General features: G+C 42.8%; 1 protein-coding gene across 1 annotated transcript in view; it reads right to left on the reverse strand.

The window, feature by feature from the left end:
• LOC123032371 (calpain-8-like) overlaps positions 1–22,772 on the reverse strand; it is a 55,880-nt gene that overhangs the window by 32,761 nt on the left and 347 nt on the right. Inside the window, exons 2-9 of the mRNA XM_044448216.1 lie at positions 12,658–12,727; positions 10,385–10,503; positions 9,847–9,980; positions 9,355–9,523; positions 7,852–7,935; positions 7,232–7,317; positions 3,853–3,927; positions 1,732–1,892 (exon numbers count right to left, since the gene is read on the reverse strand). Of these exons, the coding sequence (XP_044304151.1) occupies positions 1,732–1,892; positions 3,853–3,927; positions 7,232–7,317; positions 7,852–7,935; positions 9,355–9,523; positions 9,847–9,980; positions 10,385–10,503; positions 12,658–12,727 (898 nt within the window). The remainder of the gene's footprint in view (positions 1–1,731; positions 1,893–3,852; positions 3,928–7,231; positions 7,318–7,851; positions 7,936–9,354; positions 9,524–9,846; positions 9,981–10,384; positions 10,504–12,657; positions 12,728–22,772) is intronic.

Here is a 22,772-nt window from a genome sequence, read left to right on the forward strand (position 1 = left end):
TTTGAAGTTTGGGATGTTCAGACATTACATAGGAAGCCAGTAATCAGGAGAAGGTAAGGATGAAACATACATATGTGCATCCAAGCTCTGCTCTGGCCTTGAACACAACCCTGAGCGATATCTCCACTACTTCATCATAAACCCAATTAGGCTGCAGTCTTTCTAAGAATTCTCATGGAATGCTGAAAATCTTACCACTTAGCAAACAAGTTTAGGAAAGGACTGAGAAAATGAATGCTTCTATTTTCAGATCCAGAAGTTGCCATAACATCACACAAAATATGTTCCTGATCTGAAACTAACAGAACTTATTGCCCAGGTGGATTCTGAATTCTGTTTAGTCCAAGCTGAATCGATGCTTTGGGCAGTTTCCAGGGCTGCCACTGTACTTCCATTTAGTGTGCTTTGCCAGCAGGAGCCACCACTAGCGCAAAAGGGAGGCAGCGCTTGGTAATGCAACCCCAGAAATGAGCCAAAATACTCATTTCCAGAACAAAACACGCCAGCTGAGCTTCCTTTTCTGCCAGCTCCGCTGCCCTGTTCTGTCCTTGAAATGAGTATTTAGGCTCAGGTCTTTAGCAAGCACTAGGTTTTCACTAGAAATGAGTCCCACTGGATCTTGTGCAACAATTGATGTTTTCATAGACGCTCAGATGTAAATCGTTTGGCTTGCTTCTAAACAGCAGCACATTAACTGATCGATTGACTGAGTTTGCAGAGTATACTGCAGAGAGATATAAGGTCTGGAAAATCTAGCTTCTCTAAAGCAAGGCAGGTTCCCAGCTATGTAAAGCACCAGAGGATTCAAGCTGCAGGATTCAGGCGCTGCCTGAGTCCCTCAGAACCAGACACACCTGGATCAAGATTGTGGGCATCTGTTCTACCCTGGAGTCTAAGCTAGATGTTGGCTAGCTTCATAAACATACTACATTAGAAGCAGACCAAAACACTAGAGCCTGAGGATCTTCTTGCAATGGGCAGCATCCAAGTTGGATCCAATGCATCACCTAAAGTTAGTCTCTGGCTTTGCTAACATAAAGACAATCATCTATTTTTTTTTCTTTTCTTCTGCTCTCTGCCCCCCTCCAGCAATCTGTGTGGTTCACTCAGAGCAAGAAACACTTTTCAGGTAAGACATTTATATTTTCAGGAATTGGGGATAGCCATTGCTTCTTTATCCCACAGTGCTAAGCACAATCTGATTCTTGCAAACCCTACCAATGACAAATTCAGTCAGTCTGAAACATCTCCATTTTGCGATTGGTCTAAATTACACCTAGCCTCTTTTTATTAGTAGTAGTACTAGGACTACTTTTCAGTTCTTCTTCCACCCCTCTTTTTAACATAGGTCAGTGAAGAGCTCTGGGCAAGTTGAGCCTTGCATAACCTTTTGGGCACATTTTGCTTGGTCCTAAAAGTATTGCTCAGCTACACATTCAGGACTCTTTTTCCTCATGAACACAGCTCCCTATATTTTTAATAATGCTGGCAAACTGTAACATAGCAGCAGATCTTCTGAAATAAAAACATTTTGCATCCCTCTAGAAAGGGTCAAGAAAAGAGTAGTTCCACAACTTATCCTCCTTGGTTGGAATGGGACCCAGCAGGCATCCTTCCTTCCAGGGTAGCTCACAGAGGGAGCTGCGAGTCTGCATGCAATTCCGCAGTGCAGAAGTTGGCTCTGTCAGCCGTAGCTGTACTTGGTGGTTGGCTTTTCCCTGAGGATATTACCTGGGTAATTTTGGCAGCCACCAGCCGTAGAGCCCCGTTGCCACTTTCCGTTCAACAAAGTCATGTCCCATTTGTGAATGTGGTCACTTGACAAGGTGTCAGGTGTCAGGTTGCAGATCTCAAGTCTTGTAAACTGCCTCTGAAAGTCAGAGAAAGACATCCTGCCACCATAGCAGCATGCAAGAGAGTTTAGTGAATCTGGAAACAGGCCATGCTCATTTGCTATTGATTTATTTTCTACTGATGCTGCAGACAGCAACAGCACAGGAGAATTACCTAGTATTACAAATCCTTGAAATTTCTAGGACTCCTCTTCAATATTTAAGACCTACAATTCTCACTGAGCAATCTTCTTGAATCCAACCATCACATGATCCTTGGATCATGCTCATTCAGAATTTAGTACGGATGTGTGAGAAGTATGTTTGTTTTTTAATGGAATTATTCAACTTGTACCTCCTCGGCCTGAATTTGAACTCAAATGCACTTTGTTATTAGAAATTTGTGCATTTCAGAGGTTGTGATACATTCTACAAAATAAATAAGAGTTGTCTACAACATGTGCACAATTGAAAAATGCACAAAGAAAAATGCATACATTTCCATAATGTGCACAGAACTGCTTTAATTAGTAGGTATATAAGTTCAGAGGTGTGCATGAAATGCATACATTAAGGCATTATAAAGAAAATGTGTATAAAATTTCATAAGACTTTCCCTTTGCTTAATTGAAATGGATTAGCTTGACCTCCCCACAATTTTATTGAGATCAGCACTAACAGATCTATCCATCCCTAGCTTCTAGTACCTGATCCTTCCCCCTGGAGATCCATTTCCTATACTACATTTCAAGGACCCGCTCCAGATCAGTGGAGATTTAAGAGGAAGGTACTACCAAAAAGCCCTTCTTTCCTGGCAGTGGTGCTGGGAAACAGTAGCTAAATTGCCACAATAGTCCTTGAGACAACAGAGCCAGGTAGGCCTCTGCACTGCCACTGAATTTATTTATTTATTTATTTATTTTTGCATTTATATGCCACCCTCTACTCCAAAGGAAAATACATGACTGCTTTCAAGGAAGGAGGAAGTTCACATGCAGAGTACTTTGAAGCCACTACATTCTGCCTATATTGGGCATAAAGAGCTGCCTGGCCAGACTTCCAACAACCTAGCCCGATCGCAGTGGTTCTGGCTCCCAGGCAGAATTTTTCTCCAGTACGTGTCACCTTTTTAATATAGAGGTGGGCAGCCTGCAGCCCTGGGACTTCCAGGGATGCTTAGCCCATTTTCGTATGACCCTCCAAAACCCCAAAGAATGCAATCTTTTCAGACCTCTAGCAAGAACAGCCTGCCCTTTCCCTGGCAGTCTGGTGAGTAGGAAGAAAGACGGGGAGAGAAAAATGAGGGTGGCAGATAGATAAAAGGAGCAGGCCATTCATTTTTGGCTCTTGCTCTACCCACTGCTGTCTTCCTTAGAGCTGCCAGGCTGCTGACGGGGACTGGGCGTTATGTTCACATGACTCCAGTCCTCCGTCAGCTTCACTGGCTTCCCATTGAAGTCCGGGCCCCATTCAAGGTGTTGGTGATGACCTATAAAGCCCTAAACGGCTTGGGTCCTGGCTACCTGAAGGAGCGCTTATGTCCATATATGCCCGCCCGCCCCCTGAGATCAGCAGGAGAGGCCCTTCTCCGGGAACCCTCCGTGAAGGAAATTAGGAGGGTAGGTACTCGGAGGAGGGCTTTCTCTGCGGTGGCGCCCAATCTATGGAATGCGCTCCCCAGAGAGGTCCGCCTGGCGCCGTCGTTATTTGTTTTTCGGCGCCAGGCGAATACCTTTTTATTCAAACGTTATTTTAATTGCTAATATTATTTATTTATTTTATTCTTTGACCAGGGTGACTTAATTTATACTGTTAAATTATATTGTTTTATATTATGTTATTTATTTATGATTGTGAGCCGCCCCGAGGCTTCGGCGAATGGGGTGGCATAGAAGTTCCCTAAATAAATAAATAACAGACACAACAGAAGGCGACTTTCTTAGCCTCATATCTAATTTTGCCTTTACTTCAGTGCATACGCACATCTGCCTATATTCTACTGAAAATTAAAAGTTCTTACCAAAATTCACCATCATCTGCTTGCTTATCCAGAGCTTTTTTTTGCTGGGGGTCAATATAATTCCATTCAGGAGCACTGAAAGGATACAAGAAAAGGAGTTCCCCTTGACCATTACATAGTAAAATGTGATTTAGATTGGGTGGACTGGAAGAGGCTAACAACACACAGGAGAACAGTAAGTAGTTCTTGCAGGAATCTTTCTTCTGTCTTGTGGCAAATGCTTATACCAGATGCAGTTCAGCAGTGTCCTCTGATAAGCTGACACTCTTCTAGGATGCCAGAATAAGCCTGAACATTCTTTTCTGACCCCCAATTCACATCCAAAACTTTAGCTATTTTGTACATTGGCTTGCCCAGCGTTAGAATTGGCCAGTTCTTTTATAATTAATGTGTGGGATATTATGAAAGTTGGACCCAATACTGAGTAAGCTTCTGATTGTTTGGCTAGAGCACTGATACCAGAGATGGATGGTATCACACTACTGCACAAAACAACAGTCAGACACCAGTTAGGGGTTCGGTTTTACTGAAGTCAGATTCCCATAAAAGTGAAAGATTTCCTGCTCTGTGTCAAACAACATCCAAGCAGGAGACCAGAATGCTCTCTTCTGGATGATACCTCCTGCAAGGAACTCTGCCTAAGCTATGGATCCTACTCAAGCACATAACATGTAATGAATTAAGTTGCATTGTCTCTACCTATTTAGAATTCCATGTGTGTGATTCTGCCTTCTCTTGTCCCTTCTGAGTTGCCCCTTGCACAAATAAGCTCTTCTTTGTATTTGGATATTTGGCTGCATCATGTTAAAATGGAAAATCTCACTAAATCCTTTCTCACAGGAAGGACTACACAATTGCAAAGTTATCACCTAGGATTTTCACCAGATTTTTGTTTAGTTCTCAGTTTCTGGGCTTTAGGCAAGGAAATTCAAAGCACCTTTCTTTTCATTCATTCTTTGAGCTGAGCTGCAGAGAGAGGTCCTTGGCAATACTGTGAAGAAACTTCTGGATCAGATTAATGTGCGTCAACAGGAAGATCAAAATTATTGGAGGCAGACAGCCCATCAGCAATTCTTTTCAGGGAGCCCTTCTAAAATATGGGTCCACCAGTAGGGAAAACCATTTCTCTGCCAGTTCCCAGGACCATAACAGTCCTATTCTACCACCTCTGTGAAATGCAAATCAACAAAGAGTTGAGCGGGAGGAAGCTATGTGATGCAAGAGCTAAGCAGGCAGCAAAGCTACTCAGCTGCCAGGGAATGTACAAATGTTGCCCTTAGAGTTCCATTCTTCTTGGGAAGTATCGGTGTGTCAGCCGTGCGCATGGAAGGTCGGATGATATGTGTGATCAGCCCTTTGATACATGAGATAGAAGCACAGTGGAAATGCCTCCACTGCCCCAGGAATCTCTTTTGTGTCACATCTGCAATAATGAGAGTGCTATTTTACAGTCGATATACTGAGTGGCAGTGTGATGTAGTGGTTCGAGTGTTGGACTGGGGATCAGAAGATCTGGGTTCTAGTCTGCACTTGGCTAGAAAGCTCACTGGGTGACTTTGGGCCTGTCACAGACTCTCGGCCTCACCCACCTCACACAGCTGTCAACAGAAAATGAAGAGGAGGAGATCTGTCTAAGGTGATGTGGATTCCTCGCAAGAGGAGAAAAGGCAGGATATAAATGCAATGTAATAAAAATAACCGTCAGGGTGAAGAAATGCCTTCCTTTTTAGCTCTGAATTTTAATTGGTGCTGTGTAAACAAGCCAAGTTTCTGTGCAACTTGGACAAAAAGCCTCACGATAAGAAAGAGAGATCATGGCACTTGGCTGATAGCTTGGGGAATGGGTGCTGCACCTTTTTTAGCCAAGGGTTGGATTCAGTTTCAGAAAAGCTCCCATGGTCCTCATTCAAGCAGAGGGTCGATGGGCAAAGGGAAGTTGGCCAAATACCTACATGTTTCAGCTTAATGCTTTTCCTGCCAGTAACTAAATCTCTGAGGTAGCATTTCAAACATTTAGAATGAGGAAAACCCCACACAAATACCAGGAAACCACCCAGGAATTGGCAGTCATTTGGGGTAGGAGTTAGGGTCAGGAAAAGGCAGTATGGCCATCTGGAGAACTAGCTTAGGACCTCAAGTGCCTGAGATTTGGCCTACAGGCCTGAAGGTTCAATACCCTAGTCTAGAAGCAGAATAACTGGCCTTGTCTTGCCAGTATTTTGAAGAAAAATAGACTGTGTTCAGACAATGTAGGTACCCACACTCAACAGCTGGCTGTGGATTGAGTGTGAGCTGTCACTGAAACTTGGGCTATTGTTCAAATGTGGGCTACCTGTTGTCTGACTCCAGTTGCATGGCTTGTTAACCACAAGGAATTATTGAAGAGAACTATGGTTTGTTGTTGGGTTGTGAACTGTGGGTTGTTCCCAATGGTTTGCTATGTTGGTTAGTTACAGATAGCACAATAACCCATGTTTCAAGAACAGCCCATAGTACTGTGATAACCCACACTCAAGCCAGAGTGTAGGTTATCATGTTGTCTGAATGAAGTACTTATGCAATGCTCTTCATAGCTGAAATCAAGTATTCTTCACTGTGTTATCCATACCCACATTTGAAAGCATAAGAACATAAGAAAAGCCATGCTGGGTCAGATTAAACACTAGATCCGTCAGTGTCATTTAATTTATTAACTTTTCCTAATGTAATTTTAGAGAAGCATCACACTCATAAGGAACAGTCAGAGCAGATGCAAAAAAGATTAATGCATCCTTTCTTCGGGGTGGAAGGAGTTGCAGCATAACATTCAACATAATGACATAGACATCTTCCGCACAATGAGACGCCAAATCAAAATATGCTTGGAGAACATGGTAACCGCCATGCGGGGCATTGCCTGTAGCCAGTACATGGATTCAGTATGGGATATGAAGTAAGGAAACATATGTTCAAATCCTTGCTTAGCCATGTAAGTGTAATATTTGAAATCCGGTCAATGTTTATGTTCCTGAGCATGTGGGGGCTATTTTTGCTATGACTGTTGATTGACTGATGGGTAATCTTGCATCAGGGAGCCCTTCCAGGACTAACAATCATCACAGGGTTACTATACGGCTAACATAGGATAATTCCATGTAATACCTCCCTGAACTCCTTGGTGGAAGGGTAGAGTCTAATAAATAAATGTTAGATAGAAAAAAGCCCTACAATGCCTCGCATGCCCCAGCTAGCCGTGCTCTTTTCTGTCCAAACATGCATAGGATTGCACCCTAAGTAAATGAATCAATAACCTTCCAAAACTTGCTATGAAAACATGGGAAACAAGTGTGACATTATGACAGCAATTCAGGTGTTTTAAAAATGGACCGTAACAACATACTTATCACTCCAGGCTCCAGTCCACTCCACTTCACCCCACGGATTTCTTATCCTTAGTAGCTTCTCTGGCCGACCACGGTAGTTAACCTCGAGGAAGCACCAAACAGAATTGCAAGATTTTATTGTTTCACTCACTGTTACAACCCTGTGACTTCACCCTAACTGTACTTCATTACGAATGAAAATAACATGTATAATTTGTCGTGGTCTGTTGCGCATGGGTTTTCCCCACAGAATTCATGGAACCATGAAGTGGAGCAGAAAAGGATCATAGTGTACATTTCCTGGAACAGCAAGTTTTCTCCAGACACAGCCGTTCTGGTAAACCTCTGGGTAGCTTGCCCAACCATAGCTATATGTCATCTGTTCATCCACTGGACAAATGGAAATTTATTCCAGGACATCAATTCTAAAACAATCTTCATTTCCCTTCTTTGGATTTATACTGATATCTTTACATTTTTGAAGCCACTCTGAAAAATTCAGTTTAAAAGCAGAGTATGCATTTTGAAAGGAAAATATGAAATATTCAAAAGAAGGTAGCTTTATAAACTAAAAATACCATAGAGTATTAGCTTGATTGCAGATCAAAGTAAAAAACAAACAAAATACTGTTTTTACCTCTTCTGCGCCGGTAATGGAGTAAGCATGACCTTTGACCAGCTTCTTGCTTGTGATTGCTTCTGTTTCAGCTGAACTAGTAATCTAAGGCAAAAAATATGGTATCAGGATGCTAGTTGTGTAATGCATACTGCTGGACAGACGAAAATCATAGAATCACACAGTTGGAGGAGGTCTCATGGGACATCTAGTCCAGCACCCTGCTCAGTCCAAGAAATGCACAGCTTGAGCTTCCCCAACAGATAACTTTCCACCCTTTCAAAGGAGGCTGGAGGCTCTTGTGTCTGTTGGGTTGTGTATCTACTCTGGTTTTTTTCAACCTGAACTCTTAAGGTATTATCCAAATTAGGTTCAACACTATGGATAGTTCCTTTGAATATCAGTCTGGAAGCTAGAGTGGGTACACCACCCCACTGAAATTGCAGCTTAAAGTGGCTGCTATCAACCCTTTAGATAACCAGTTCCTTTGTTCTATTATATTCTCCTAATGTTCAACCCAAAGCTACTATTCTGGAATGAAGTTCATTAAATCTGGTCCAGTCCAGTCCATTCAAAAAATGTATTTACTCCTTTTATGTGAAGGTCCTGAAGGTTTTAAGGAGTGCTTATCCTGTCCCACCACTTCTCATCTCTTCTCCAGGTTGAGGCCTTCAACCTTATATCAGAGGACTTGTTTTCCATATCATTGTCCAATTTCATTGCCCTCTTCTGAACCTGTCCCAATTTTCTGTACATCCTTCTTAAAGCACAAGACCCAGAACTGCACAGAAGGTCCAGAACCAGACATTGTTCAAAATGCTATCTGATCAGTGCAGAAGAAGGTGAACTTGGAAACAATGTTTCTATTAATGCAAGCTGAATTTGCATTAATAATGCTAAGGAAAGTCAAAGGCAGAAGAACAAGACAAACAAATATGAGATGGATTGACTCCATGAAGGAAGACACAGCCTTGAATTTAGAACAGCTGAGTAGGGATGATATGGACAGTGCATTTTGCAGGGCTTTCATTCATAGGGTTGCCGTAAGTTGGACACAACTTGACAGTACATGATAATAACGAATTTGCATTACCTATATTTGTAGCTCCATCAGAGTGCTGTCTCATGTTCAGCTTGTAACTGACTGCAGTCCCCAGATCAGCCTTGCCCACCCTGATGCCCTCCATGTGTGTTGGACTACAAATCTCATTATCCCCAACCAACATGGTCAGTGCATTGATACAGCTGGGTGACAATAAATTCTGGATTCCCTGTAAAAAGTGGGTCAATGAAGGATGGTCATCCCAGACCTTTATCAGCAATCTCGTTTCCCTAGCTGTGGAGCTCCATGCTTTCTCTTCAAAAGAGGAGTATCGCTTTTGTCAATCCAACATTCACTCAAATACATGCAAAGTCTCCCACTGATTCCACTGGTACAAATACCTGGGTTGACCTTAAGTGCTACTACATCAGAGACCAAAGTGTGGTGGGGTAGAGGGGGAAATTAGAATGGCGGCTTCTCACATCAATGGAGCAGCCCAGCAGTGAACCGGCTCCCAGGGCCTTCTGGATGATTTTATACAGATCAGGAGGGGCTTTCTTCAGGTCATATGCTTCAGCGATGCCACCAGTAAAATCTTCAAAGCCTTCTACAGTGGATCCTCCTATAAGAGCCTCATAGGAGCCATTCAACCTACAGCACAAAAACAGCGAGAAAAGAGAAGAATGTTAAATGCATATGAGGCCATTCCCCACGCATCTCCATTCATATAGAGGAAGTTAATGCATATAAAATTGGGTCCCTTTCATAAAATCCTCAATACATACCTTTCGATGCCAAATGAAGGACTTCCACTTTAACCCGCTAATTAATGCTTAATTTGTTGCTTGATTATCCATTTTACTGCTGACTAGTTGACTATTTTTAATGTTTAATGTTGCATTATTTGGATACTGTTATTGTATTTTTGTTGTTGGCCCTTAACAGGACCTATCACACCATCAGCTGTGTCTTACTTGGCATAGGCTTTCTCCAACAAGGCGTTCCAGAACTCATTTCTTTCTTCTGAGTGCAGGAAGAGCAGCTGTCCATTTCTGGTGGGAAGCCGGTCATCAACAACAACATCCACCCACTCTCCATACTGCCAAAACTGACCAAAAAAAAAAAAGCAGATGGGAAGGAGATCCAAATACTGGCAATCAGAGTGAAGAAAACTACTTCTAAGAACAAACACTTCAAGCTGAGCTCAGTGTTGGAAAAACATGGGAAATAATGATCTATCTTTAACAGTGCTTTACCTTTCTGTGCAAATAACTGAAACATTTGCACTGTGAAATCACAACATCTGAGACAGAGGAAAAGGAAAGTAGGCAGTTTCTAGCCAGATGAAATATAGACTACACTACTGAACTGAATTAGCAGATAATTCCTGATAGGTAAAGTTCTCGGCCCTTTCTGTGATGTGATCCTGGATTGACTAGCTCTCTCTTAGACTGTTTCTTTGCTTTTACTCTATTAATACTGAAAAGATATAATATGGAAGAGAAGAGGTACCTGGAAATGAAAGATCCCAGCATAGTCCTTTTGGAAGCTCTGATCCTTGGGAACAATTCGATTTAAAATCTCTTGATCCAACGTGAGAGATGCAATGGCTGCCAAAAGCCAGCAGTCTCCTGGAAACATCAGATGTCAAGAAAAAGCTGAACATAATGCCATATAAACACATTTAGCTCCACATAACCCAGGACTGCCTATTCCAAAAATGGTAAAATGGTAGCTCTTAGCTCCAGTCCCCAAATCAATTTTATCTGACCCCCCACTGCTTCTACCAAGTGTTTAAAAAAGAGATCTTAGCGAAATATCCAACTGTGTCACTATGCTATTGCAAATGTTGTTACACTAGCAGAAACTGAGCTATGCAAAAGAAGAGAATCCAATTAAAGTTAGGTTTGTATATATGGAGATGCACAAGCAGTTGCGTATTATGTCACAAAAGCACAGCTACACAACAGTTGTGCGTTAAGCTTGAGCAACCTATGGAGCAACTAGTTGTGTCCTGTACTTATACAATCTACTCTAATCAGTTGTGCAAGCATAATGCACAACCAGTTACTCAGCAGAAAAATCTGGCAGAGCTCAGGTGGCACAATGAATGTGCAGAATGATACTTACGCAGCCACGATGCAATGAAACTCTGTAGGCTGGATCTGAACCATGCATGAGAGGAAGCCCCCTTGCACGGTGCCCCCTCCTTTGCTCGTGTGTCCCCACATCCTTCCTGGAGTGTCCCCCAACCACAGCAGGCTCTGCAGCAAGGGGGCTGCCAGGAGGAGGGGGCATCTCTTGTACAAGATGAAATGCTGTTAAGTGCTATTTTGGCACCTGAGGCAGAAAACCTGCAAACATCTTTCCCGTTTTTGGCAGTAAGCATGCAACAACAGCAGGGATGGCAATGACAAGAAGCAGAAGACAAAGATGCAGACGCAAACGCGGAAGAGTAGTGCCAATTTCATTTTGAGTTTCATGAAAGCATAGCTGTTGGCTGGGGTGAAATTTTAATGGTACAGCCTGACCGGCAACTGAAACCCAAGTTACAAATGCAGGCTATATACTGTTACTAATCTCACTGGTTATATAACAAATGGTCGAGGCCAGTGAGGGAAGGTCAAAGAGGAAGGAAGATTCCGAATTCTGACAGGGAAGAAAAAGAATTGGTTTAGCCACCAAAGTGCTATATCTGCTTAGGCTTCGGGCCGTGGGAAGGAACATCAGCTGGGAGAGGCTGACCTCTATCAGGAAAATAGCCCAGGGCAGAGTGCAGGAGCCACCAGAGTACTGCTTTTACATCACCATCGCCATCCCCAAGGATCTCCTGGGTCATATCTAGGTTGGCATCTTTATGCCAGGAGAAATGGACCAAAAATGTGCCTTCAACAGGTATGCAATATAGGTTTCCCCAGCTTGGTGCCTCCTGACACTGGGACAGCCATTGGCCACGCTGTCTAGGGGAGCTGTCAGGCTGTCCAGTTAAGAGTCACAGGATTATAGAATGCTTAAGCAACTTGGTCTGTACTACAGATGTGTTTGCTGCTTTGCTACATTCAAAGTGTAAATGGCAAGGATATCAGAAAAGATATTTCAAACTTAGTTTAAATGCCAAGACCTGTAAAAATAATATTAAAAAGTAAGCCCTTGTCATTTGCCATTTGCAAGCTTTAATGCAGAAGGAAATGGTAGGCCTAATATATATGTAGAAAAGCAAAAAGCCTCCAAAGATGCACATTAAATCATATTAGTCTGCATGTGGTTATGCGTTTAAGTCAACTCCAAGTTATTGTTTCGTGGTATATGTTCTTTTTAAAAGCAGGGCCTTCATACAATATATGTAACACATTCTGAGTGTTTCAGGTTCCCTGAAGACTTGCAGGGTTGAGATTTCATCTACCGTTTGCTATTGACAAAGAAATAAAGTTTAATGAAGAAAGGCCTTAGAGACAACCGCTCCCTTAAATCAGACATTGATGTCAGCTAGTTCTGGGGGTGGGAAACATTTTTCAAAAGATGAAGATAACAGCACAGAATGCCTTTGCTTTAAAAACTAGTCAATGGGATATTTTCAAAACAAGAAATAAAGGTTGGGTTCAGGCATCATATTTAATATACTGAATACATATTGAACCTTGTAAATTTATGTGCTTCAATCTTCTGGAGCAACTGGCTTTGCATGTACCTATTCTCTGATCATGGCACCTGGCCATTCATAGTGCATCATGGCTCCCCCTTCCCCTGGAAAAAGCCAAGGAAGAGTGTTCCATTCCTCTACTCACCAAGGGCCCCTTGACGAATATCTGTCCGAGTGGCTCCTCCCTCAATGAACTGAGGGTTGGCGACCAGGTCCTGTAAACCATGATTGAAGAAGTTACTCTATCAGGCTGCTGACTCACATATTGCTTTAACCCTTCACCAAAGAAGATTCCTAAACTGTAGTGCCTTCACCTTCATTGCCAGCATTTTTACAAAACTTAAGATCTTCCCGTAGGGTCAATGCTGCTAACATGAGATGCACTCAGAAATGGTGTCCTCCAGCTGTACTGACTGCACATGGGCAAGGCTGGCCAGGAATTATGGGAGTTATGGTCTGCAGGCTTGAAGGTGGGCAATGGCTGCAGTAAATATTTATCTCAGTTACCTGTAACATGACAAAGGTATCTTCTCAGGCTTATCGAGCTCACTGGTGCAAAGGTCTACTGGGTCCAATTCCCATGTTACTTCATGGCAGGACCAGTGCAAGACATGCTGCTGCCTGAGGCAAAGGACAAAATGGACCTGCTCCCATTCCATGCTCAACAGATAAATGGACTGGAGGCTGAATCTTTTTCCACTCTGGCAGATGAACAGCATCATCCACCAGGCTTGCTTAAGGGGTACAGGGCAGGCTGTGTGACCCACAACTCCAGGAACCCTTCCTGCCGCCTCCCAGCATCTGCCACATGAGGCAACTATTTCAGGGCCACCCTCAAACCTGGGGACCGGTTTGCAGAACCCAGAATCAGTACTTGCTGTGCATGTTTTTATTTGTGCACTGATTTGCCTTTAGAGGGTGCAAATGACACCTGATTATTGAGGGGTAGGGACCCTGCCCCTCAGATAGCCACACATTGCAAAAGATGACCACTTCAGCGTCTGCTGCAGGTGGACTTTCCTCTTTTCCATGGGGTCATCAACTGCCCAGTGGGCAGGTTTCCAAGAGAGAAAGGGAGGTAGACTTCAGCAAGACTACCCTGTCGTCAGGGCAATGTTCCACCAACTGCCCTGTAATGGTCCATCTAGCCCAATACTGTCAACATTGACTGGCAATAGCTCTCTGAAGACTGTGGTATGAATTTTCCAGCCCGGGGATTTGTACCAGCGTTCTATTGCATGCAAAGCATGTGCTCTGCCAATGAGACAAGGCCTCTCCTCCACCACCTACACATTCCAGCACTTCCCTTTGGGCCCCAAGGTGATGGGGTGCGAAAGAAAGAACAGCCTTTTGATGTTAGACACTCTCCACAAAAATGTGTAGGTGTCCAGGAGGCAGGACCAGAGAAGGGTCCTGTATCCACTCCCTGATACTCAAGTTCATGTAGTTATTGTGTGAAGGAAACCCCTGCTTTTTTATAACCAAATATGTTTTGTATATAATGCAGTGAGCATCCCAAACATGGTGAAGGTCACCATTCACATGAGAATTTTATGAATGTGCTAAACCATGTCCATATTTTTCAGAGGCATATCTGTTAATTCTGACAGATCAATTTAAACTGCAAATCCTTTAGCCAATCTTATCTGGGAGTAAGTCCTGTGGAACTCAGCTGGACTTACCTCCAAGTAAATATGCATAGGTCTGAGGTATAAGATGACTGTCAGTGCTCATCAGTGTTAACCCTCAGTTTCTGAACATTTACAAGATCAATCAGTCTTTAAATTTAATGTGTGCTTCTTGTAGCTGTGATTAGCCCTGGTGCATGCATGTGAACTTGCTGTACATGTATAAAAAGAGGTACAAAAGGTACACGGCATTAGTTTTTCTACTTTGTGAAAAAAAGCATAAAGGTGCAGTCCTATGCACTTATAGACAGAAAAAAGTCCTACATCTCCTAGCTTACCCTCATACTGGCCAGGGCATGCTGGCAATTGTAGGACATTTTTCTGCCTAAATATGCATAGGGTTGAGCCCTAAATCACATGCACTTCCTTCTTTCCCCATTCCCACCAAACTCAACTCATTTACATAGTAGTACCAACCCACACAGTTTTTGTTTGGACCAGTTCTATATTTTACCCTTCTTCCCAGATGGCATACATAGGGCATTTCCAATTCTATAAACACAAATGTTTTTATACGAATTTTTAAATATATCCAAATAACAACAACAGCAACACTGGGAATACCACACTGCACTAACTATTTTCTGTGATCTTTGATATGCACTACCAGTCTTAAAGAATGTTTCATCATGTGCTGCCCTCTCAGTTCTAGTTCAATAGATTTTTGGAAGATTTCCCAGGACATTGTGAATCACAGTCATAACTGATTGTTCCAACATATGCAAAAGAATATGTTACAGTAAAAACAAGAAGATTTAAAAAGTCAGTCTTCCTTTTTTCCCCATGCAAAATAAATTATCAGCATATTTCTTAATCAATTTTGCATGATGGTTAGCATCAATGTATAAAGGTGCATGTTTTCCTGGAAATGATTTTCAAAGTAAAAACATACTTAATACTTTACTATGCCCATACACTTGGGGGATTTAGAAATTTTATACCATGGTGTTGGTGCTTCTGAAAAAATCTAAAATGAGAAAATGGTGGAAGTCAGAAGAGCTCAGAAGGGACTCTGCTGACCTGTCTTGATCAGAAAGTGAGCATTGCGACTCATTTCTAGGATTAGCTTTAAAAGCGCCAAAGCCCTGGAGCAGCCCAATATGACATTTGTCATATTCCCCAAATAAAGTTGTTGCTGTTGCGTGCCATCAAGTCATCTCTGGTCTTATGCAGACCCCATGAATGAACACCTTTCAAAATGTCCTGCCCTTGACAGCCCTGCTCAGCAGTTGTCAACTCAAGGCTGAGGCTTCCTTTCTGCAATCCATTCATCATATAATTGATCCTTCTCCTCCTCCTCTGCCTTCAACTTTCCCAGGCACAATTGTCTTCTCCAGTCAGTCTTGCTGAAGTGCCTGAAGTATGACAGCTTTGATTTAATCATTTTTGCTTCCAGGGAAAGTTCTAGTTTGATTTGATCCAGGACCCCCTTGTTTGTCTTTCTGTTGGTCCGGGGCATTTGCAAAGCTCTCCCCCATCACCATGCGTCAAACACTGAATTTTCTTCCGGTCAGCTTTCTTCACTGTCCAGCTTTCAAGTTCATATACAGTGATCAGCAATATATTTTGGCCTTGATCTACAATGGCGACATTTTCTAGTTCTTTCACAGCTGCCCTTCCAAAATTATACCAACACCTAAATATGAGATTTGTGGCAAAGAGTAGCACAGTTAAATGAGTCTGGACCCAATGATCTTATGGGGTGGAGGGCTCACTAGACTGGAAGGTATATTGCTCCACTTCCTTCAAAGCACAGCAAAGCAGCCCTGCAGAATCTGAGAGGCCTCCTAGTCATTCTGTTGAAAGGCTGCCCTGGATTTCTGTATCCATGCTGAGAAAGTCACTGAACAATTATTTCTCTCCACTACAAGCCTGAGCAGCCCTCCTGTTCCTATCGCTATGAACACAACAACCACAGACACCACCATCATTCTCTTTTCGGAAATAAATATTTGAAACACAAAGGAATCATTGAAATTAAAATTCAATTGCAATTCAACAAATCTACCAATATGACTAACAGCACAATAAAAGCCTACAGTTTCCACATTTAAGAGTAGCAGAGAAAAGCTTTAAAACAGCCAATCACATACTCAAAGCCTATTGAAATTCTTGTCAAAGTGACACAGATTCTTCAGGGATCAAAAACAAACACACACACAACTGGGCTCTTGCTGCAAGCATATAGTTCCAAATGAAGAGGAACAGAACCATTCAGGAGATTATTGTGGCCATGAGAGGAAGAGCAGCACCGACTTCAGAGAGAGGTCAAAATTCCCTCTCTAGCCTTTGCTGAAAAAATCAGATTTCCTGCCCCTCAGGGAGACAGGCGGTCAGATCCCAAGATGAGCCCGCACTCAGGTTAGCAGCTGCTTACTTGGCTTGCCTCTGGCATGTCAGCTAGAGATGATCCGCCAGCTTACAAGACAGGAGCCTGGGGCCTTGGCGACAAGCGCTGAACAACAAAGGATGGCCAAGACTTCGGCACTGCGGCAAAAACCGTCAGACCAAAAGCATTACTTTAGATCAGGGGTTTCCAAAGACAGCATTTGTGTACGCATGCCTAGGGTAGTACCCAAAAACTGATGTTGTCTGGGCAGCTCACAAAAATTAAAGCCATAAAATACAATATAAGATCCACTGTGCAAGTTTAAAAGTTCACAGTATGAAATAGAGGTAAAAACAACATTGAACCTCACCACAATGCAAAGATTTAACATAGTTAGAGTGCAATTCTATGGCCTACCAACGTCATCTGAATTATTCAGAGACCCAAATTAATTGGAGTCTGGAGTAGGGTTATTCATCTGTGAACTGGAGATCTAGGATCTGGGACTCAAAGCCTGAGCCCCACCCTGCTTCTGCTGCAGCAAGTGCAGGAAGGATCATGCCAGCTCCTCCCCCCCCCCCCCCCCCGCAAAAAGGGGCATGCCAGCAGCTGAGAGGGGAGGCAGCAGGGGCTCCTTCCTTCCTGCTCCCTTCATTTTCCAGATGTGTGAAAACATGCTTTGAATTAAAATACATGGGACCAGGCCTATCAGCAGTGAGACTGCCCCTGCCACACCTTCCCCCACACTTGCAGGCCTCCACACTCAGTGGCTTCAGTGCACTGAGGCCTAGGAGCGTAGGACTGCTCCCTAAGACCCCAGCCCCATGCAAGTCTCCACAGGGAAGAGACCTACCGCAACTAGCGTGTCTCAGCAAATATCTGTACTCCTGAGCAAATTTAAACAATGGAAATCGAAAGACTAAAGTGCCTGGGAAAATAGAAAGGCCAATCACTGGCCCTGGAATCAGCACAGCCAGGAAAGCTTTGCTGCAAAGCTAATTCCACAAGTAGGGGCCACAGCAGAAAAGGCAGTTTTCAAATATCCACTCACCTCACCTTCTTTGAAAGAGGCTCTCAGGGAAGGATCTTAAATATGGGAGGGGAGCATCCTGCAGAGGTGTACATGGGAGGAGACCTTCCTTTGGAGAAGCTGGCCTGGTACTCTAACAGCCTGAAAAGCACTGAGGATATGTCCACCAATAGTGCCCAGAAAATTCAGGGTCAGAAGAGGTATTGCAGTAGTAGCAGACTTACAGCTTGGGCATCTCTGAATCTAAGCGCATGGTTCCTAGTCCCCTGGGCCTAATGTTCCCTGATAGGACTCCTGTGCCAACTCCAGTAGATACTTTGGCCTTCCTGGTCTCCCACCTGTGTATTCAATCGCCACCCCTTCCAATTTTTTAAGGTAAAACTGCATGTTTCTTTAAGAACTTACATGTTACTGCTTTTTTCTTCTAATAATAATTACAGTTATAGGACCTCTTATGAATCAGGACCCTGAGGATGTACATAGGTCTTTAACCCCTTTCCCACTATGCCTACAATTTGTTTTAGGAGTGGATGCCCTTTTGGAAATGTAAATTCAAAGCATGGTAGTAATACAGACTGGTGTGAGGATTGGGCCCATTCTTCCCATACAAATGTTTTCAGAGGCTGTTGAACCAGATTCTGGCTCAGACAAGGAGGAAGAGTCAGAATTTACAGCAGAAATTCTAAAGCCAGCGGGCCCAGAAATAAGCCAGGCCATCACTGAGAAGCAGACTGTTTCGACTTCTGTGGGAAAATTTAGCGGGCATGCTAATCTGGAGGGGGTGGACCTACTATCATTAATCTGAGCATACAACATCAGATTAAGAGCGAGAGGGCAGACCAGCTGAGAAACACCAGATGCTGCAAGCAATTGGCGCTTAAGCAAGAGCATCTGCCTTACAGGTGTGGTTTGCTCTTTTCAGTTTGGAAGGAGAGTTTGGAATCAATTTCTTATCATTACGATGCATTTCCCCAATGGCCAGTATCTTAATTTCATTTGCTTCTTCTGTTACTTACTTCTGCATCACTCTTCCATGGCTTTGCAAAGCTGCCTAGCTGGCCAGGTTTAACATAATAAAGAGTTACAAAGCCTTTTGTCCTGGTCTTCTCAGAAGGAGGTGCAGAAGAGCAATCATAACCACTGGGACCAGAGCAGATGGGGTGTAGGAATGTCAAAGAAATCTGCAACAGACTCAAATGAGTTCAGGTTTCTATGGATCCAATCTACAGATTCCTCAGTAGACTTGCTTTTCTCAACTTGCACAAATTCCATGGACTTGAGGACCATTTTTATTATTATCTTCTGTAATTTTATGCAAGCTTAGCAGGAGAAAACTAATAGAAAAATACTATAATTTAAAACACTGACTGGAACTGCACATTTCCCCCATAGATTACATGTGACTAATGATATACAAGGAATCTGACTGGGGATGGAATCCATTGGATAATCCAATTATAGCATCACCATGTGACATAACATTCCATGTTGTTAGTCGCAAAGTCATGTCCGACCAAAGGGAATAGGCATGGCATGTAGAAACTTCTTCTTAGAAAGCACTGTAGTATTAAAAACATTCTAGTTTTATACTAGAGCTGGGCATGCCAGCAGTTGTTTGCAGCTGAAGACTTTCAGGTGGAAGAAGAACCTTAATAATGTTTGAAGCACTGCACAGGACTCCACTGTAGTTCTGGCACATCCTCTCAATGAGGATGCATAGTACACATAAGAGGTTTTCATCCAAATTTGAAAGAAATATACAGTCAGCCCTCCACATTCATAGGGGTTAGGGGTCCAGGACCTTCACAGAAGTGGGAAAACCATGACTATCTCTACCCCCTCCCCAAAAGCTTAACTCTTAATACTGTTGACCACATGTGTACTGGATTGTTTCTCCCTCACAGTCTCAGGCCTTGGTCTGTTCCAGCAGGGCTCTTCTTCTTCATTTGTTACATTCTTATATTCTTATTCACTGCTCTGCCTTTCACTCAACAGTGTCTCCTCTTTGCACCAAGGAAATTCCAGAGGGATTTCCTCTCCAGATGGGTGGGGCAAGAAGGCAAACTTTGGAGGCCTCCCTCTCTCCCCTTTCACTTCGTGTCTCTCTATGATGATGCTTTGGTGGCTCTTTCTCCTTTCCCTTCCTCCTTCTCTATGGTGAAGACAATTTTCCACAACAGGCCACAAAATCCAAAAAAATCCAATTTAATTATTGATGGAAAACTCACAAATGATCAAACCTGCAAAAGGTAAATGCACGAAAGTGAAGATTCAACTGTATGATAACTCCCAAGCTTTAGCTTGGAATGAAGATGTCAGCTTGCCATAACTGTGGAAACTTGTCTTAGGTTAGACATTTTGGATATAATGGGAGACCTCACCACTGAACTCCTGGGTGCCAAGTTTCAAGTTACTAGTTTAGCGGGTGCTATTTTTAATAAAGTGAAGCACTAGTTTCCCTTTACTCAACACTGGTTAGACCTCATCTGGAGTACAAGGTCCAGTTTTGGGTACCACAGTTTGAGAAAGATGCAGACAAGCAGGAAAGGGTTCAGAGGAGGGCAACAAGGATGATCCCCAGACTGGAAACTAAACGCCATGAGGACAGATTGAAAGAACTGGGCATGCTTAGCCTCAAGAAAAGAAGACCAGTATGATAGCACTGTTCAAGTTTTTGATAGGTTGCCACAACAAGGAAGGCCAGGATCTCTTCTTGATCATCCCAGAGCGCAGGCCATGGAATAAATTACAGAAAGTCAGTTTCCAGCTGAACATCAGGAAGAACTTCCTGAGCAGTACAACAATCGAACCACTTACCTGGAGTGGTTGTGGGCTCTCCCACACTAGAGCCATTCGAGATGCCACTGGGCAGCATCTGAGAGGGATGTTGCACTACACTGGGCAGCGGGTTGGGCCCAATGGTCCTCTGGCACCTCCCAACCCTTTCTGCTGTTGGGGGCTGAGACTCCTCCTTCACACATTCAAAATGACAGACCTTTTTATTGCAAAATGATCTTTATTGACCAAAAAACACAAAGCACCCAGACTGAATCTCTGAGCATGTACAGAGTGGTTTGTTCAACCCAAATCTAATGTTCACCACTAGGAACTATCCATATGAGTATGCCTGGACCCCAGTATTAGCATGCCTGGGAGGGGCCTTCTGAAAACAAGCACGCCTCCTGGCTACATGCCCGTCCTCTAATTGGGTTGCTCTCCTCTGCCCATGTTGCATTATGGGGTCAATTGTAATTTCCACCTAAAGAGCATAATACTAATGGGGCAGCTTTTATACAAATTTAATTTTTTTAAGTGCCCTGCCGTGTCTGAGTCTGAGTAACTCCCCTGCTCCCCAGGAAGTCCCCTCCTGCCAGGTCTACATCTTGGTTATTCCCAGAGACTGCCTGGCCACCTGGGGAGTCTCCACTTCTTTAATCTCAGTGTCTTGGGATTCCCAGCCCCCCTTCTCCCCCTCTTTTTCCTTCTGGTTCAGATTCTGATTCTGTTCTGCAGCTGAGCGAGCATCCTTTGAGAATAAGTGCCCAAAGCAGCCATCTTTCATACTCTCAACATCTACTATTCTGTGATTCTAAGCAGCGGGATTTTGTGGCTTGTAATGGGTGTTGCACTCATGCCCCCGTTTATGGGTTTCCCATGGGCTTCCGGTTGGCTGGTGTGTGAACAGAATGCTGGGCCAGATGGTCTCCAGGTCTGAGCTAACATAGTTCTTCTTACATTCTAATGGCAGAAACTTTTTTATGAATGACTCATGACAACTTAAAGGCCAATCTTGTGCCTCTCTAATATTTGTACTTGCACTTTTTCTAACACCAAAGACTACGATACTTTTTTTTATTAGGGCCAGATTATCAAACATTCTAACAAAGTCCTAGTTGAGAACATATGCTTCTCATAACACAGCACGGTTTTTGACAAGGATGTGGGCAGAGAAGTGTTTTAAAAAATAAAAATGTGTGTTGAGTAGGTTGTATGCTTAGATTTATAGAGTTAAAATTTGTTAAATAGCCCACCAACATTTGCTGCCTTTTGCAGCTGGGCTGCAAAAAATTCCCTGAGTTGAGGAGTCACTGCCCCCATGCTTGTATACTGCTTGTATTATACACCTGGAAAGAAACTGTATGAGCCGCAACTGGGATACGAAAGGGAACACCAATGAAATTAAACTTTTAATAAAAAGGGTGAGAATTAAAAAGTGGGGAGAAGTTAATTTTTATTGCATTTGTATTTTCCAAAAATGGTAATGACTACTATTATTAAAGAGAGATTGGTTTTTGAAGCTACGTCTTCTTCTTTTATGATTTGCTTTGAACAGGGATAAGGAAGAAGCTGATATTTTTTTCATTTCTGCATGAATACAAAGCAACTTACAATGCAGCTCTTCGACTAATCTATGTTTCTGAACTCATCTATTGGATTTCACATTTCTCTGAACATTACCATGCAGTTCTTGGCAATTTAAATGGATGAAAACAAATAAATATGTTTATTGAGAGGAAATCTGCATTGCTCCTTGGAAAGAAAATCCTTTTTTATACACATATGCTAAGAGAAACATTTAGCTATATTCCTCAGCTGGCTGGGAATGCGGAGCATTGTACTTTTTTTCTCTCTAAACTTAAATGGAATAGCACACTGCGGTTGGGTTTTGGGATTTTTGCTTGTTTGTTTCAGATTGTTTTAAACTCACAAGTTAATGCCAAAAGAAAACAGAATGGAATTATGTTCAAAAAAGGCTACAAAAATAACATAGAACCAGATGAAGCAAGTTCATCAATCCTGCTTTGAAAATACGTGTTGTCAAATATGCCTCTGAAAATATTTATACCTCTAAAATCAGCACTGCAAAGCCTGAACCTATTGAAACCTCAAAAATTGGCACTGAGTGGAAGGAAATCCTCAAAGAATACATTTCCAGACCTCCTCCAAGTGAACATTGCCAGATGTCCCTTATTCTAGACTGTCACAGTCCAAAGAACAAAAGGGATGTCTCTTTCACACTTCACATTCTTGCATGATATAAATGTCTGCCCCTTAATTCAGACACTGCCATTCCAGTAATGTTCCTGATTTTAGACACTTCTGTTTCAGATCCTTCTATTTTAGAATGAGTCTCCAGAGGGAAAACTCTCTAGAAAGAAACCTAAGCCTTTTCATTCTTGATGACGTCTGCACGGTCCAGTAGAGGCTGTCAC

This window comes from Varanus komodoensis, unplaced genomic scaffold (genome assembly GCF_004798865.1).
Source record: "Varanus komodoensis strain SLA01 unplaced genomic scaffold, ASM479886v1 scaffold1, whole genome shotgun sequence".
NCBI classification, from domain to species: Eukaryota; Metazoa; Chordata; class Lepidosauria; order Squamata; family Varanidae; genus Varanus; species Varanus komodoensis.